Source organism: Prosopis cineraria, unplaced genomic scaffold (genome assembly GCF_029017545.1).
Source record: "Prosopis cineraria cultivar Desert tree isolate PC_DT_omini unplaced genomic scaffold, ASM2901754v1 PC6, whole genome shotgun sequence".
NCBI lineage: Eukaryota > Viridiplantae > Streptophyta > Magnoliopsida > Fabales > Fabaceae > Prosopis > Prosopis cineraria.
This window is the reverse complement of record NW_026555337.1, coordinates 41,978,033-41,994,815: the sequence shown is the minus strand read 5'-3', so window position 1 is coordinate 41,994,815 and position 16,783 is coordinate 41,978,033. Positions and strand designations below refer to the sequence as shown.

The 16,783-nt window shown below is 35.1% G+C and overlaps 2 protein-coding genes, 1 long non-coding RNA gene and 2 pseudogenes across 5 annotated transcripts; 4 read left to right on the top strand and 1 right to left on the bottom strand.

Annotated features, from left to right (window-relative positions):
- Positions 1-618: 618 nt before the first annotated feature.
- On the top strand, positions 619-5,055 carry LOC129313290 (leucine-rich repeat receptor-like serine/threonine-protein kinase At1g17230; annotated as a pseudogene).
- An 815-nt stretch (positions 5,056-5,870) lies between these two features.
- LOC129313291 (kinesin-like protein KIN-14Q) lies at positions 5,871-11,012 on the bottom strand. 2 transcript variants are annotated; one of them, XM_054956252.1, is made up of 18 exons: positions 10,947-10,964; positions 10,775-10,816; positions 10,608-10,682; positions 10,427-10,504; positions 10,028-10,330; positions 9,875-9,936; positions 9,577-9,787; positions 9,410-9,486; positions 9,208-9,307; positions 9,018-9,121; positions 8,758-8,929; positions 8,373-8,658; positions 8,079-8,240; positions 7,610-7,825; positions 7,466-7,503; positions 7,189-7,352; positions 6,982-7,107; positions 5,871-6,907 (listed from the first exon to the last, which is right to left on the bottom strand). In XM_054956252.1, the coding sequence occupies exons 3-18, from the start codon at positions 10,642-10,644 to the stop codon at positions 6,086-6,088; spliced, it is 2,958 nt and encodes a 985-aa protein (XP_054812227.1). In that variant the 5' UTR covers positions 10,645-10,682; positions 10,775-10,816; positions 10,947-10,964; the 3' UTR covers positions 5,871-6,085. The 2 variants fall into 2 exon arrangements, with proteins under 2 accessions (XP_054812227.1, XP_054812226.1); XM_054956251.1 differs by having other exon boundaries at positions 10,775-11,012.
- On the top strand, positions 6,574-7,055 carry LOC129313293 (uncharacterized). Its single transcript, XR_008593885.1, has 2 exons — positions 6,574-6,713; positions 6,827-7,055. It is a non-coding gene; the product is annotated as an uncharacterized LOC129313293 (long non-coding RNA).
- A 3,092-nt stretch (positions 11,013-14,104) lies between the features above and the next one.
- On the top strand, positions 14,105-16,581 carry LOC129313788 (uncharacterized). Of its 2 annotated transcripts, none has more exons than XM_054957176.1 (6): positions 14,105-14,226; positions 15,385-15,443; positions 15,549-15,567; positions 15,736-15,816; positions 15,907-16,011; positions 16,089-16,581. In XM_054957176.1, the coding sequence occupies exons 2-6, from the start codon at positions 15,439-15,441 to the stop codon at positions 16,203-16,205; spliced, it is 327 nt and encodes a 108-aa protein (XP_054813151.1). In that variant the 5' UTR covers positions 14,105-14,226; positions 15,385-15,438; the 3' UTR covers positions 16,206-16,581. The 2 variants fall into 2 exon arrangements, with proteins under 2 accessions (XP_054813151.1, XP_054813152.1); XM_054957177.1 differs by lacking the exon at positions 14,105-14,226 and adding an exon at positions 14,829-14,916.
- On the top strand, positions 14,365-14,453 carry LOC129314751 (small nucleolar RNA Z159/U59; annotated as a pseudogene).
- Positions 16,582-16,783: the final 202 nt, after the last annotated feature.

Genomic DNA, 16,783 nt, shown 5'->3' with positions numbered 1-16,783 from the left:
AGCAAATAAAACAGAGCAGATCAGAGCAATCAGTTTCACCTTTTTTTCCTATCTGGTTGTTAAGTTAGATCTCTGTCACTGTATCGTCTGTCTCTATCTCTTCTTTCCCTTATCCTTCAGTGGATGCATAGGATCAGGAAAAAACGATTTATGTAAAGAGGAAGAGAAGGAAGAGGCGGCTATGATTATTGAAGTCGACAAAAGGACATTGTGAAGCACAAAGCATTTACTTCGTCTAAGTGCAAGATGCCAAATTATCCAGCAACTAAATTCCATAATTCTCCACTTAGTATTGTATTTTATAGTACACTATTGTATTACCCATCCACTATGCTAAATAATTTAAAATAAATTGTCCTGCATCAATGTTGTAAAAGTTATGTATACCTGGGATTTATCATAATATATGTTATTAATGCATAATCGGGTGATACACAGTGGATTGTACACATGCTAATGATATACTCGTCCTAATTTTTAAACAAGCAAAAGAAAACAATATTCGAAATTGGAGTTGAATTTCAGTATCTCAGCATCGTGTCAATATAGCAGAAACCCAAGAGCGCCCAAATGCCTTGACATGAGTAGTCTTGGAGATAATAATTCCGAGAGTACGATATCGAGACTTAGACAAGAAACAATGCAAAATTCGTAACAGATTATCATAACATTGGCGGAGATTGTCATGTAAATATTTCCACTCACCAGCTCTGCAAACTACACCTTTCGTTGTGTTCTTGTCAGACACAAATGATAGCGCTATCAGTGCACGAGAACGCATGGCGGTGCATTTCCAGAAGAACGAGGAGGAGGAGGGGGAGAACAAATAGAACAGAAAACGCAACAGGACAAAGCAACTAGTATCACCCACTTCGCTGTCAATTGTTTTTGTTACCTCTGCTCTCTTCCTATTTGGCCGTTAAGTTAGGTCTCTGTCACTGTATCGTCTGTCTGTCTCTCTTTTTGTCCTTACCATCTCGTTCGGTTTGCATTGCCTTTGTAAGTCTGTATTTCTCTCAAAATAATAAAGGTTCAACTCCATTTGGCCTTGTTCATTCGGTCCTTCTCACCGCCAAGCCCTCTCTTCCTTACATTTTCTTCTCTCTTTCTTTGTCAAAATCTGCCATGTCTTTCTTGCATCTGAGAAAAATTTCTCAAATTTATGGTTGTTCCAATTCCCAAATGTATTTTTGATTCAAAATCAGCTGATCACTTCTTTTGGTACTCAATAAAGCCAACCCTGTATGCTTTTCGCTTTTTCTTACCGAAAATGGGTTCAGAGAGGAATTTCCACATCCAAAAGGGCTTTTACTTGATGATGGTAATTTGTTTTGGTGTGGTCCAAGTAAGTTCGATTAATGAAGATGGTTCGATTCTTTTGGAGTTTAAAGGATTTCTTTCTGACCCACAAGACAGTCTTCATGATTGGAATTCTTCTGATTTGACTCCTTGCAATTGGACTGGCGTGCATTGCAATGATTCAGTGGTAACTTCTATCAGTCTTTATCACCTTAATCTATCTGGCTCTTTATCTCCAATCATCTGCAACCTTCCTCATCTGGTTGAGTTGAATCTGTCAAAGAATTTCATTTCTGGCCCTATTCCTGTTAATTTTGTTAATTGCAGTAGTCTAGAAATATTAGACCTTTGTGCAAATAAATTTCATGGACAGCTTCAGAACCCTATGTGCCAAATCATCTCACTAAGAAAGCTCTATCTGTGCGAAAATTTAATGTACGGTGAAGTGCCGGAAGAGATTGGGAATTTGATTTCCCTTGAAGAGCTAGTCATTTATAGCAATAATTTAACCGGAAGAATTCCTGCGTCAATAAGTCAATTGAAGCAACTAAAGATTATCAAGGCAGGCTTCAATAGTCTCTTAGGCCCAATACCTGCAGAAATTAGTCAGTGTGAGAGCTTGGAGTTGTTAGGATTGGCACAGAATCAGCTAGAAGGTTCAATTCCAAGGGAGCTTCATAACCTTCAAAACCTTACTGCTATAATTTTGTACCAAAACCTTTTATCTGGAGAGATTCCCCCGGAAATTGGAAATAGCAGTAGGTTGGAACTACTAGCTTTGCATGAAAATTTGTTCAGTGGATCTATTCCGAAGGAGCTGGGAAAGTTATCTCACTTACAAAGGTTGTATCTATACACCAACCACTTGAATGGGACGATTCCTTCCGAGCTAGGGAACCTAACAAGTGCTAAGGAGATAGATCTTTCTGAGAACTTTTGAGTGGTATTATTCCTCTAGAGTTGGGGCAGATCTCTAATCTTGGATTGCTTCATCTATTTGAAAACCTTCTGCAGGGAGAAATCCCTAGGGACCTTGGGCAGCTACGGCTACTCAATACTTTAGATTTGTCAATAAATAACTTAACAGGTACAATTCCATTAGAGTTTCAAAATCTTACATACATGGAGGATTTGCAGCTGTTTGACAATCAACTTGAGGGTAAGATTCCTCCTGATCTTGGAGCTACAAGCAACCTCAGTGTTCTTGATTTATCTGCTAACAATCTTGCTGGCATGATACCTGCCCATCTTTGCAAATATCAGGAACTGAAATTTCTAAGCCTTGGGTCAAATTGGTTGTCTGGAAATATTCCTGATGATCTGAAAACTTGCAAGTCACTTGTGCAACTTATGCTGGGGAACAACAAGTTGACAGGAGGCCTCCCTGTTGAATTGAATGAACTTCATAATCTTTCTGCACTGGAACTTCATCAAAATCGGTTCTCTGGGCAAATAAACCCAGGGATAGGTCAACTCCAGAGTTTGGTGAGGCTTCTCTTATCAGATAATTATTTTTTTGGGCATCTACCTCTTGAGATTGGAAAATTAGCACAGCTTGTCTCATTCAATGTTTCCTCTAATCTTCTAAGTGGAAGTATTCCTAATGAATTAGGAAACTGTGTAAAACTACAGAGGCTTGATCTTAGCAAGAATCAATTCACAGGCACCCTTCCAGATGAAATTGGCTGGCTGGTGAACTTGGAATTGTTGAAACTTTCTGATAATAAATTTTCAGGCGCAATACCAAGCACTTTAGGGGATCTTACTCGGCTCACAGAGCTGGAGCTTGGTGGTAACTTGTTGTCAGGGAGCATTCCTTTTCATTTGGGAGGACTTGCTGCTCTTCAGATTGCCCTTAACATGAGCCATAACAAACTATCTGGTGTAATTCCTGACAGCTTGGGGAACTTACAGATGTTGGAATTCCTTTATTTAAATGACAATGAGCTAGTTGGTGAAATTCCAACCTCAATAGGTGACTTGCCCAGCCTTTTGGTTTGCAATGTTTCTAACAATAACTTGACTGGAACTGTTCCAAACACTCCTGCATTTCAGAGGATGGATTTCACAAATTTTGCTGGAAACAATGGATTATGCCGAGTAGGTTCCTATTATTGTCATTCATCCAAATCTCCCCCATCTACTCCAAAACAAAGTTGGACTAGAGATGGTTCTTCAAGGGAGAAGATAGTGAGTATTGTTTCGGGTGTAGTTGGATTGGTTTCTCTTACATTCATAGTCTGTATATGTCGTTCTATGAAGCGCAGTAGCCCCACTTTTGTCTCCTTAGAAAGGCAAACAATGCCCCACGCCCTAAATGACTATTATTTTCCTAAAGAAGGTTTTACATACCAGGATATCTTGGAAGCCACTGGTAATTTTTCTGAAGCTGCAATTATAGGAAATGGAGCATGTGGCGTCGTCTACAAGGCTATTATGGCTGATGGTGAGGTGATTGCTGTCAAAAAGCTGAATTCTTGTGGAGAAGGAGCAAATGTTGACAGAAGCTTTCTTGCAGAGATTTCAACCCTTGGAAAGATCAGGCACAGGAATATTGTGAAGCTGTATGGATTTTGTTACCACGAGGATTCCAAGATTCTCTTATATGAGTACATGGAAAATGGCAGCCTCGGGGAACAACTCCATGCAAATAAAATATCATGTCTACTGGATTGGAATTGTCGATATGAGATTGCTCTTGGGGCTGCGAAAGGCTTGTGCTATCTCCATTATGACTGCAAACCCCAAATCATTCACCGTGATATAAAGTCAAACAACATACTACTTGATGAAAATTTTCAGGCACACGTTGGAGACTTTGGCTTGGCAAAGTTGATTGACTTTTCATATTCAAAATCCATGTCCGCTGTGGCCGGTTCATATGGCTACATTGCTCCTGGTAAGTAATTGAATGGAAAAGTACTTTTTTTTTTTTTTTTAACTTACTACAATTCTAAATGCCGAAATTATATTATCTCCCTGCCTTGACTCCCGAAGCTTTCTTAAACTGAAGTTTGGTCGGTCATAAAATGTCAAAAATTGGTTTTAACAATTTCGTTCTTTGTGAACGTTGTTATTATTTTTCAGAGTATGCTTACACCATGAAGGTGACTGAGAAATGTGACATCTATAGCTTTGGGGTAGTTTTGTTGGAACTAGTCACTGGCTGTTCACCAGTTCAACCGCTGGAACAGGGTGGTGATTTGGTGACTCGGGTGAGAAGAGCAATTCAAGAAGCAGTGCCGACATCAGAACTATTTGACAAGCGTCTGAATCTGAGTGAACATAGAACAATTGAAGAGATGTCTCTTATTCTCAAAATTGCATTGTTCTGCACCAGTGTGTCTCCTCTTAATAGGCCAACAATGAAAGAAGTCATTATGATGTTGGTCGATGCTAGAAAGCATGTCAGCAATTCTCCCTCAATCCCTACATAAGAATCCCCGCATGACAGTGGTGCATCTTTCAAAGGTTAAAAAACTCGGTTAATTGGAATCATATTTTAGAATATTAATTATTATTAATGATAGATATGTTATCAAAATAATAAGCTTCGGTATAAAATGTGAGCAGGGTTCATTGAGGATGAATTCACCTCGTTCATTTTGCCATGAGTTGTAAAAAGGTTATTTCTCTAAATTTGCTTTTTTTTTTTTCTTTGCTTCATGTTTCAGTTTTCTCAGGAACATGTAGTGTTTCTGCAGATAATATAGTGCTGGAAGATCCGTGAATATTGTCTTATATCAATAATACATAGAAAACTACCAATGTATCAGTGAGTTACAAAATGAATTATCTGTACCATACTCTTTCTTTAAAAGGAGAGGAGAAATTGATTTATTTAGGCTAAATATTGGTTCTTAGGATCTTAGTTCTCTTTAAGGGACAAGGGGGGGGGGGGTTGTTAACTAAAACGAGAGGAAGAACTAGTTTTTATGAGAAGTAATATTAGAATTTTCTAGCCTCTTTGAAGGACGATTCGAACCAAGAAAAATAAAAACGTGGCACATCAACATTTACTTTGTTTATTTAATTATTTTAGGCCATAAAGGAAAATCGGAACTTGGCCACATACTGAGCAAGTGAGCAGTAGGCCTCCGTGAATCGAAGAGAGGAAGGGAAAAAAGAGGCGAATAAATTGTTAGTGCAGCGGAGTTGAAATTTCAGTGTTTGATTCCAAACTTAAACCTTATTTATTTATTTATTTTGCGGAAATTTCAAGTCTTATTATGATGTCATAAATTATAGGGCTTATAATTATAGTTGATTAGATATCCTTATAATTATAGTTGATTAGATATCATTAGGTTCATTTAAGTAAGATGCCTGATATTTGAATCATATATCACAACCAACCAGTCTGATTGACGAAAATAACTAGTAGTTCACTTAGCTCAAATAAAACAATGATAAATTAGTAGAAGGTGATGGCTTTAATAATTGCTTTAACACTTCACACAGGCAAAGGCGTAAAGTCTAATGGCAAGTGTATCAAGGAAATAAAATTGAAAAATAAGAAGATTTTGTACGTTCACAAATTCTAAATAAAATACAAACAATCAAGCAGATGATAGAATCATCGAAGAGAAACACATTCTTTCACACACTAACGTAGTTTGCCAAAATAAAAACCTATACAAGAAATTTGAAGATAATTAAGCCGAGTCCATCTGAATACGGAAACCAAACCAACGAGGAACAAACATGTGAGATCATGAAACCCAGCACTCACGTGGCTATTCTATATTGGCTTAGCCTATCCAGGAAATTGTCTTCAACTTTGCTTTCAAAAACTCGGTTTGACTGTTGTTCCTGCATTCCACCCCCTTTCCTTTTCTTTTTGACTATTCTTTTGCTGAGTTTCTTCTGTCCCATTTCTTCTACCATTTTTCTGCAATCCCCTCTTTGCCATCATCCTCCCTTGACTCCCAATGGACACTCTTACTTTCTCCATGCCTACATTTACACCAACCCTTCTCATATGCTGCTGGATTGGCGACTTGGTCTGAATCTTCTTGTATAAGCTTCGCCTTAGCATGCTTCCTCTCTTCTTACTTCCACTTTTCATTCTTTGTTTAGGACTCTCAAGATGTGTCTGTGCAGCCAAACAGTTTCCCGCTTCGCCATTGCTTTCTTTCTCCTCAGCTCTACTTTCTAACACTGGCACTATTGGTGATGTGAGGTGAGGCAAGCTAGGCACACTTGGGAGGGGTATCAGAGAGTTTCGCCTTAAAGTAGGAACTAAAGGAATACGTGGAGTCATTGTGCAGATAGAAGCTCTTCCAGTTCTTTTAGGCAATACAAATTTATCAACTATATCAGGATTGTTCTCTTTTTCAGCGTGATCAATGCACTTGACAGAGTTATCCAACGTTGTAAAGGGCATTGAGGGTTGTTTTAAGCTATTGTTCTCCGTAAGTGGTCTGGTTAAACCCATTAGATCGTTAAAGTTCTTGTGAGTTCCTGGTGGTTTATTTGCAAGTGCTGATCTCATAGGTGTATTTGTTTGTTCTTGATGTTTAAGCAGATGCTGCTCAGCTATCTTTGAGTCTACATGTTGGCGGGCTAGCTTTCTCTCAATCAAAAGTTGTGCTTCCAACTCCTTGACCTTAACCAACACATATGATGCTAAGAAGGACATTTAAAAGTAAAATTAAAATATTATGTGTTCCAATATAATACCTTGTCTTGTAGACTTTTGGTTTTAATATCCCTCTCCTTTATCTTTGAATCTAATCCATGAATTGTTTCCTCCATTTTCTTGATTTGCAAATCCTTAATCTTCATCTCTTGCTTGGTTTTCTCAGCCTGACAAAATAGTTAAATTGTTGAAAATGCAATAGATGAAACAAAGGAAGTGGAAAATAAAAAGGTACGAAGCAGTCATACCAGTTGTTTGAATTTGACAAGTTCAGTATGGTCCAATTGCCTTTTTGCGGGCCCTAATTCTATTCCCCTCACTCTACTAGCAAAGTTCAGAGAGCAAATTGTCTCACTTAAATCATTTTCGGTAGGACTAATCTGTACAAACATGAGCGTCTTCGAATCTCCTCCTAAAAAGCAAGTTAATTGGTCAAATTTCTATAATAATATTTGCTTGCACAAATATGGAGATAAAACTTATGTATACATGCAAATGAAGCAAATCTCAAAAAACCAGAAGTACCTAAGGAGTCTTGCAGCAAGTGTGTAAGTTTGGAATTTCTGCAGCGCAAAGAATAACATAAACTTCAATACTAACAGCAAACAATATGGGGCGTTCGTTTCAATATTTATATTTGTAATCAGAGCTGATATTTATTTTGATTACCTGAAAGGAACATGTGAGCACTTTGTTGCAAGGGCTGATATAACATCTCCTAGTGCAGACAGTGACCTGTTAATATTCTGAGTTTCCTTGAGTCGTTCCCCTTGCACTTCTGTTTTAGCCACTCGCTCGCTGCCTGCCAGGTCTACTAGCCACAACTTGCTTCTTGTGCATTCCCCATTCAACAAATTCTCCCCCTTAACCATAACACAGTGAATGCTGTGTAGAGGAGGAAGAATCCATCATAAGCAGTTAGGCACTACTTTTCTAACATGACATGCATAGTAAGAGGCAATTTAAAGGAAAGTGTTTTGTGATGTAGTTCTTCAATAGAATTGCAACACTTGACACCTAAAGAAATTTCCCATATATATTTATACCTAAAAAACTGATAGAAAACACCAAAGAAACTTCACCCAAGTCTTGTCTTTAAAATTTCAAGATTTCAACTTATATTAAACATAAATCTGACCAGTGGGATCGGCTGCTGTGCTCATTGGCATTGGTTGAGCTAACAGCCCTTGCGTTGCTGCCAGTTTGTAGGACTTCCCAGACTTCAGTCATATTCTTCACGTGTGCCTCTACCAATCCTGGAACGTGGTGCATTCCTTCGCCTGCTTGCCTTATTTCAAGCCTATATATAACCCAATATTAGTGAATATATCCAGCTATTAATCTGAAAATCAATCAGAAGAAGCTGAAGAGGGTTCATTTGAAGGGCGTCGAAATGAACATGACATAAATGGCAAAGTGACTTGGAAGCGACCTTCTTGCAGCTACTCCAAGCTGATTTCCTGAGACAAGCAAGTCTCTTATTTGCTCATTGTAGACTTCTAACACACTTACAGAGACATCATAGCGATATAGCTTGTGTCTCTCGTTGATTATGTCAAACATTTTCTCAAGAGTCCTGAAATTAACTCCACGTGCCTCTTTTGTACCTTCCATTGTAAATGTTTTTCCTGTTCCAGTCTGCCCGTAAGCAAAGATGCATACATTATACCCATCTAGAACTGAGGTTGCAAATGGTGCTGTGTCTTCAAATATGTCGGCTATTTGTATGCAAAACAGAAAAAGCAAAAGGTGGCCAAAATGAGTCTTAAACCTTAAAAATGTCACGGAGTATTCATGGCATATTGATTCATAATTACCTTGATCTGCTTGGGGCCCAAAAACAGCATCAAACTTGAAAGTCTTTCTAGGAGCCCCATTTGACAGTACAGTAAGCTCACCATCTTTTGCTGCTTCGAAATCTATTACCATTCTTGCCTCGTCTGTCATCTCTTCAGCATTAAGAGGCCTACACCGGCAAAAGACCCTAATGTTTCCTGTGAGGAAGAATATTTTGTAAGTCATTCTAAATTACTCTATTATATGAGTCTATAATCAAGAATTAAAGATCAAGTTCAAGCTTGCCTTTCAACTCCAAAACCTTATTGTAAAGTTCTTTTTGTTTCTTCGAGCCTTCTAGATATTTAGACCTGAGATCTTCGTGGAACTCTAGCTGCTCATGTACTATAAAGAGTGGAATAAGAATAGTGAAAATGTGACCTTCAACTAGCATAAAGATTTGAAACTGAAACGACTTCGTATCTACTTACTCTTGGACTTGATAGTAGTCCCCATTTCACTCATATCTGCAAGATACTTCTTATATGTCTCTACTTCCTCTGAAAGTGTGATTTGGTCCATTTTCATAATCTGTACAATGAAATTGCTTATCAGTTTACCACAATATAAGTTAGTTTTTTCCTGCTTAATTTTGTTAATTAATTAATTAATTTTTTTTCAAAATATCAGTACCTTTACTTTCCTCATCAAGTCTCTCAGGGAGGAAAACCACCTACTTTTTTCTTTTACTTGCCCTTCAATGGCAAATGCTGCAAGTATGGAAGTCTCAATAATACATCATATCAGATGAGCATAATATTAGCTGATAACTCATAAGAATCTGAAAAAGGTAAGCATACCCAATGATCCTACATGCATGGACTTGCGCATGAGTTCATTCTGAAGATCTTGCAAAGACTTCCATGCTTCTTGGCATTCTCTATTCTTCTGTTGATTCTCCCTTTTGAGTTCCTCCAACATCCTCCTGGCTTCCGCCAGCTCCTTTTTCTGACACTCAAACTCCCTTCTCAGCTTCCGAATATCCTCTTCTCCCTCGTTATCTCCTCTATCCTACAATAACAACATTGAGTGCGCAATGAAACACTCTAAATTTCATCCTTGGGATACAAAAATGATACTGGTTGGAAAGAAGCATACATCTAGAGAATCCAATTCTGCCCCCTGTGACACTTCCATATCTTCTAGAAATCCATTTTCTCCTGTATTTAAAGTAGAATCTTGTTAAAAAAAATAACACAGCTGTATTCTAAAATCTCCATCCATGGTAGAGAAAGCAAAAATGTCACTAACTAGGAGGGAAGTCTTGAGGCGACTTATTGGTGACTTCAGGGGGTGGGAAAAGCTCAAAAGAGGCTTCAGGAGACAATTCTTTGAAGGTTTCGCACGGCATAGAGAATTTCACGGTTGGAATCTTCCGAGGCTTTTCAACATCAGACCCATTAATTCCATTCTCTAAAGAAAGCTCCATAGGCGACTCCACTTTTTGACGAGATTTTCTTTCCGACATTTCAGGGGATTCCATGGCAATATCTGGTAAGCCAGCGCAGATGACCAAATCAGGGGTCGTTAAAGAATATCCTAACAGTGATCTGCCTGAAAAATTCGTCCCCAATTCGGTCAGATTTGAAAAATCTAATATCTGTAGGGGATTAAGTTGTGTGGAACAAAGCAAGAAATGGGCTCTCTTACCATCAACCATATTTTTCGCTATTGGGTCTTCGAATTGCACATCTTTTTTGTCAAACTCTCGTCTTTTCCAAGAAAATTCTACACCAGTAAATCAAAACCATGATGGTTAATGAAAAGCTCCAAGTTGGGTTCATCAACATCGAGAGAGTATCGATCTTTCTTATATATTACGGAGTCTTACGGTCATTGGAGCTGCCCTGCCATTCAGTATCTGCCATTGTGGGACTTTGAGAGCTCAGTGATGGTTGTGAATTGTCTGCCAAATCAATGACAAAAAAATTACCGACAAACCAAGACGGCCCAACAACAGACAAAGCTAAGTTTAAAATCATGGTGCAGAGTTCTTACAAATGGAGTGAATAGAAGAGTTTTCTTGTTGCAAAGAGGCGTCTGTGAGAAGAAGTGGGTCGTAAAGATGCCATTGACTACGATCATCCATCGATAAAATAACAACTGATTGAATTTAGAGCAATAATAACAATCAAAGCGTAAAGGAGTCACTACTGACTACTGCTTTTACCTCGTTAGTTGAGGGGGAGAGAAAAAGAAGAAAGAAAAGCGAGTTTTCTCTGAAATGGCGTTAATTTCGTTATTTTAGAATGCATAGAATAAAGTATATTGAATAGATTGGATTAGCCTTAATGGAAAAATTAGACCGTTAGGTTTTGAAATTTGAAATCTCCGAGGCGGGGAATTAAATATTCATAGATGCTTCATGCTTACGATGCGGTGCACCGCCCAGGTTCTCGCCCCGCTCTCATTTAGAAACTGCCATTCGGCTTTCGAGTTTCAACTTATTTCTAGTGGTGGTATCGGGAACAACAGTTATAGGCCCAAAGTTTAAAATATTTATATTGAAGAATCCTGAATTTAATAATACTTACGTCTTCCCTTTCAAAAAATTAAACATTTTTAATTAAATCTCATCTCTTAATAAAAATAATTATTTATTTTTAAATTAATTTTATTTTTTTATATTTATTTTTATTTAATAAAATGTTTTATAATAAAATAAATATAAAATAATTTATTTAATAGAGACATTTTTGAGATAAATATTTTTTAATTCACATGATTTATTTAATAGAAATATTTTTAAAATAAAAAATTAAAAATATTTTTTTTAATATTTAATTTTTAAAAAAATATTTTATATTTTTTAATGGGAGGAGTATAGTTTTTTTTATCTAAAATAGTTATTACAAATAGAAGGGTAATTAAAATCATATATATTTATTTTGATCCTGTTTAACCCTTAATTAAACATTATAAATCTCTACTTTGACTTGTATTAGAATTAGGCTCTGAATTAGTTCATGATTCTAAATATCATTTTATTGGACAAAAATCATAGATTGATTAATAAGGAAAAAAATTAGATATTTAGTTTTATAAACTTAAAATATTTGTTTCCAATTTAATCAAAATATGTGATTTTTTTAATTATGATTTATTATATGATAAACTCTTGCTTATAATATTAATGACGCACTAAAATTGACATATTCTATTTTGACTGGATAAAATATATTAAGTATTGGGCCAAAAATGTAATTTTCTCCCTTTTAGTATGCACAAGCATCAAATTGTAAAATAGAATGGGTTTTTAACTAGATTTTATGATATCATTTTAACATTTTTTTTATTTATATACCTTCTAAATTAACTTTTAATTAAGTGTTAAATGGAAAATTTTCTCCTAAACTACAATTCTAAGAATGCCTGGAACCTTAAACGAGTGTAATATTTCTCTTTAACATTTTAAAATGGTATAATATGCCTTCTTATCTTTAACAAATATTAACTTTGATCGTTAGTTAATTAAAAAAATTTGGTAAAAAATAATAAATTACAGAAAATAACAAAAAAATATTAAGAAAATTTTCTTCATCTTTTATATAATTTTTTTGGTCATTTCTGTAATTTTTTAGTCATTTTTTGTATTTTTAATCAATTAATTGTTAAAATTAATTTTTATTAATGCTACAGACAATATTATATTATTTTTAAAAAATTGAAAAGGGATATTGTTCCTAAAATAAATTTAGGATCCTAGAAATTCTTGAATCTATAGTTTAAAAGTGAAATTATTCTTTAATTATTTAATTAATTTTGAAATAACTTAAAATATATCAAGTATTTGGAGAAATAAAGTAATAGAGTAGAATAAATATTTAGATAGATTGAGTGAACCACAGTATTTGTGATTTGTTCAATAAAAACATGATATTTAAATGATATTAAATATAAATTAATTTAAATATTAGATAGTAGAGAGAGAAAATGCAAGAAATTAAATGTATATTTTGTTATAAAAATAAAACTAATTTTAAAAATATAACATAAGATTTTATATAGATCATTTGAAGTTTTTTAATTGAACAAATTACAAATGACGTGGTGCACTCGATTTACCTAAGTATTTCTCATTTAGTTAGATTTTTAATATAAGAGATTTAGAATTTACAATATAGGAGATTTAAATGGTCAACTCATGGTTTCATTAATGGTAGGAAAGGGGGAAAAACAAATATTAAAATTTATTTACTATAATTTGATTTGGATAAAACATATATTAAATATATAAGCTAAGATATGTAATTCTCTCCCTTCTAATATGGAGAAGTATAAAATTGTAAAATAGAATGGTTTATTATATATTATGATATCATTTCAACATTTTCTATTTGTATGTTTTCTAAATTAACTTTTAATTAATTTTTAAATAACTGGTAACATACCAAGTATATGGAGCAATAAATTCTAAAGTAAAACAAGTTATTTACATAGTATTGATATTGATATTGAAGAAACAAATTCTAAAACAAAGCATACGTTTTAGATTCTTAATTTGTAAGGCAATTTATAGAACAAAATAAATTATTATGTATATTTAAAGAAAATCCACTTGCTAAAGTATTTGTATCAAATTAAATACATATAACAATTCTTTTAATATACAAGACATTAACATTTTTTAAAATAAAATGATATGTCTTTCATGCAATCAAGTGTCTATTGTGCACTGCATGACATAAAATCTAGTTAAATAATAATTATCAATCAGTCAATATCAAATATAAAAATTAGTTATAAATAACATGACATTATTATACTCCACATGATATTACAAAAGAATAATTATAATATATTAAATAAGTTGCAATAATACAACGATGGGAGTTTACTTTTGTGATTTTGTCATGGACATGATTAATTTACATGGTTAGTTTTTAGAAATCCTTTGATAGACCTTTAACAAAAAAATAATTTGATTAGATATCAAGTGATAGAGTAATTTGGTCACATTTTGAAACACAAACACGAGGTTTTATTTTAAAGAGAATCATCCAATCCTTGAGAAGTAATCAATTCAATTCAAAATATGAAAATTGTTTTTATCTTTTTTTTTTGAAATAAGCATAAGAAATATTTGCTCAAAAAAAAAAAAGAAATAAGCATAAGAAATAGATTTCGCCTAAAAATGATGAATATACGGCATATAGCCGGGTTCCAACACCTTACCCACCCAATAAATCACCCAACGTGGCCTAACCCAAGTTCCAAGTCTAACCAACAAAAACCCAAAAGTACGTGTGGCCCGGATGGCAAATTGGACTAACCCAATTTGACTAGGGTTTTTGAGGTTTGGATTTTTATTTTTTTTTAATGGAGAAAGAAATTTTTAAGGGAGCTAGGGCTTTGCGATTTATCACGCCAGTATAAAATCTACCAAGGGTTCTGGCTTTTACTTTGAATGAGTAGCTTTCAAAATCGAGATCTTTTTACTGTGAATTGAGGTATGCATCATTTTCTAGCTCCGATGATGTTGTTGTTGTTGTTGTCTTGGTTTGTTTTTTGACCCTAGCTTCATTCATTGGTAAATTTTGTTTCTGTGCCGGTGTGTTTGCTTTCCAATTTGACTTGAACAAGCTTTCGTCTCTGATGAGGAACAAATTCAGTAAACTTTCGTTCTTCTGATTAGCTATTCATGAAGAATGCTTTTGGAGACCTGAACTGAAGAGACATACTGGAATGCACTTGTGTTTCTCTTTCACTTATTAAACTTTCGTCCTCAGTCACACACATGTATCTTTGATTGATATCTTATTTTTCATTTATATTCTTGAGAAATGCTTCTGGATGTCTGAGTTGAAACACCCATTGTTTCTCTCGTGTTGATTCCTGATTCGTTTCTTCATTTATGGAGAATGCTTTGGGAGACTTAGAAATGATGTTTGGCAAACACTCCTGTTTCTCAGGTTTTTAGAGCTTTAGATTTAGATCTCTAACTTAGGTTCCTAGAACATGGAAGTCGGTGGCAGCCTGCAATTCTACTTAACCCAAATGAGAATTTGATCCAATTGTTATTTTCAGAGGCACGAGATATGCATGAAGGATTTGGGGATTTTAAAATCCATTGTTGACCCAAACCGTCATGGTTTAGTTAAGGACATGCTATTTCCTGAGGAAGGGGTTGGGTTGTTTCTGTAAGCAATGTTTCTTCTTTTGTTAGTCTCCTTGTAATGTTCATATTTTGGGACTAGAATCTTTTAAAACTTTGTGCTTCCTATATCTCAACCAAGCAAGAAAGAAAGAAAGTGACGTTAAGTAACTAAAATGCCTTTCAAGATAATCAGAAGGTGACTTTCATGTTGAGCAGCCAATGTAGAAAATTCGTATAACTAAGAAAGCTCAAGGTTCAAGTGTTTCTTTTTTTGGGCTGGATATGTGATTATTTGTTCTCTCATATGCTGCATAAATTATCAGAACAAGCTTTCTTCTCTTCCTTTCATTATTACTTGTCTTAGTCTTGTTATTATTTCTACTGAATGCAAACTTACGTGCGGTTTATATGATTCTGTTCCACATCTTAGTCCTTGCAATTTATCTGAAATTTGTCCTTATATTCTTATTTTGTTCTTGTACTTAATGGTATTTGACATACTCTCTGGCAGTCAGTTCCTTATATATTTGAAGAATTTTGCAACTGAACATCAGTTCTGTCCAAAATGAGGTATATTTTAGTTTTAAATTGGTCATCTTGATTGATATTATCAGATATTTTGAGGTTTTTACATAATCACTAACATGGTTTTCTTCTCCTTTTTTCACTTTTCAGCCGGCCAATGGAGGAAGATGTAAGTTATTTTTTTGGTTTTCAGCTAAATATAAAATAGCCTAAAGTTGTATGCTCTTGTGATTTGAAATCACACTGAGTCAGACATGGGGTCTAACGTGTTGTTCATATAGGGACCCTGAAAAAAGTATGCTGTTGTTTGACTTGTAATCAATTTTTTTTTTCCTAGGGTGGTGGCAAGAATGAAGAGGAGGAGTTTAACACAGGACCGCTTTCTGTGCTCATGATGAGTGTTAAGAATAACACACAGGTATGTTTCTTCCAATATAGCACTATGGACTATGGAATCGAGGGCAGGCGTGGATTATTGTGGTTTTAATCAGATATCTTGCTCGTGCAGGTGCTGATCAATTGTCGGAACAATAGGAAGCTTCTGGGTCGCGTGAGGGCTTTTGATAGGCACTGCAACATGGTGCTTGAGAATGTCCGGGAAATGTGGACTGAGGTTTGTTTTTCTTTACCAAGGATTTTGGCTTCTTATAAATGAATCCATCTAAGTCATTCCATGTGTGTTGCATTCAGGTGCCGAAGGCTGGGAAAGGAAAGAAAAAAGCACAGCCAGTTAACAAGGATAGATTCATCAGTAAAATGTTCCTCCGCGGAGATTCTGTTATCATTGTTCTCAGGAACCCCAAATGAGGCTGCTTGCAATGCACATTAACTAGTGGGGAGTGATTTGCATGTAATATTTGCCATTTTACTGATATTGACGAGTACTATGGTCTTGACAGCTAGCGTGATGCCCTCTAAATTTTTGTTTAAATATTGAGATCTTTGCTAGGATACGGACGATATATTTTGATGTCAGCCTTTACCCAGAAAAATTCTCGAGCTAGTCGCAGGACAATCGTTGCCGGAACTTTGTAATATGCTCTTCATGCAAAACCGTATTGGGGATGCTCCATACTGTCAAATGTATGTTTCCGGAGTTTTACCATTAAATTAATACAGTGGTGTATATTTTTTTGAATGAAGAAAGACGCATTGACCGACAGATGTCGTTTCAATACATGAAGATGGATCGTGTCTTATTCTCTACCTTGAGGTGGGGGTTGATCAAGAAACAAGTGCCGAAGAAATGTCTGCAAATTTTCTACGTTTTCGTTAAGATTATATCTCATTTTCAAGCAGTTGCCAAAATTTTTGCATCGTTTAACAAAGATGTGACCACCAAAAAAAAAAAAAAGCCGCTTTCTACCCTTCGTTTTCAAGTGATA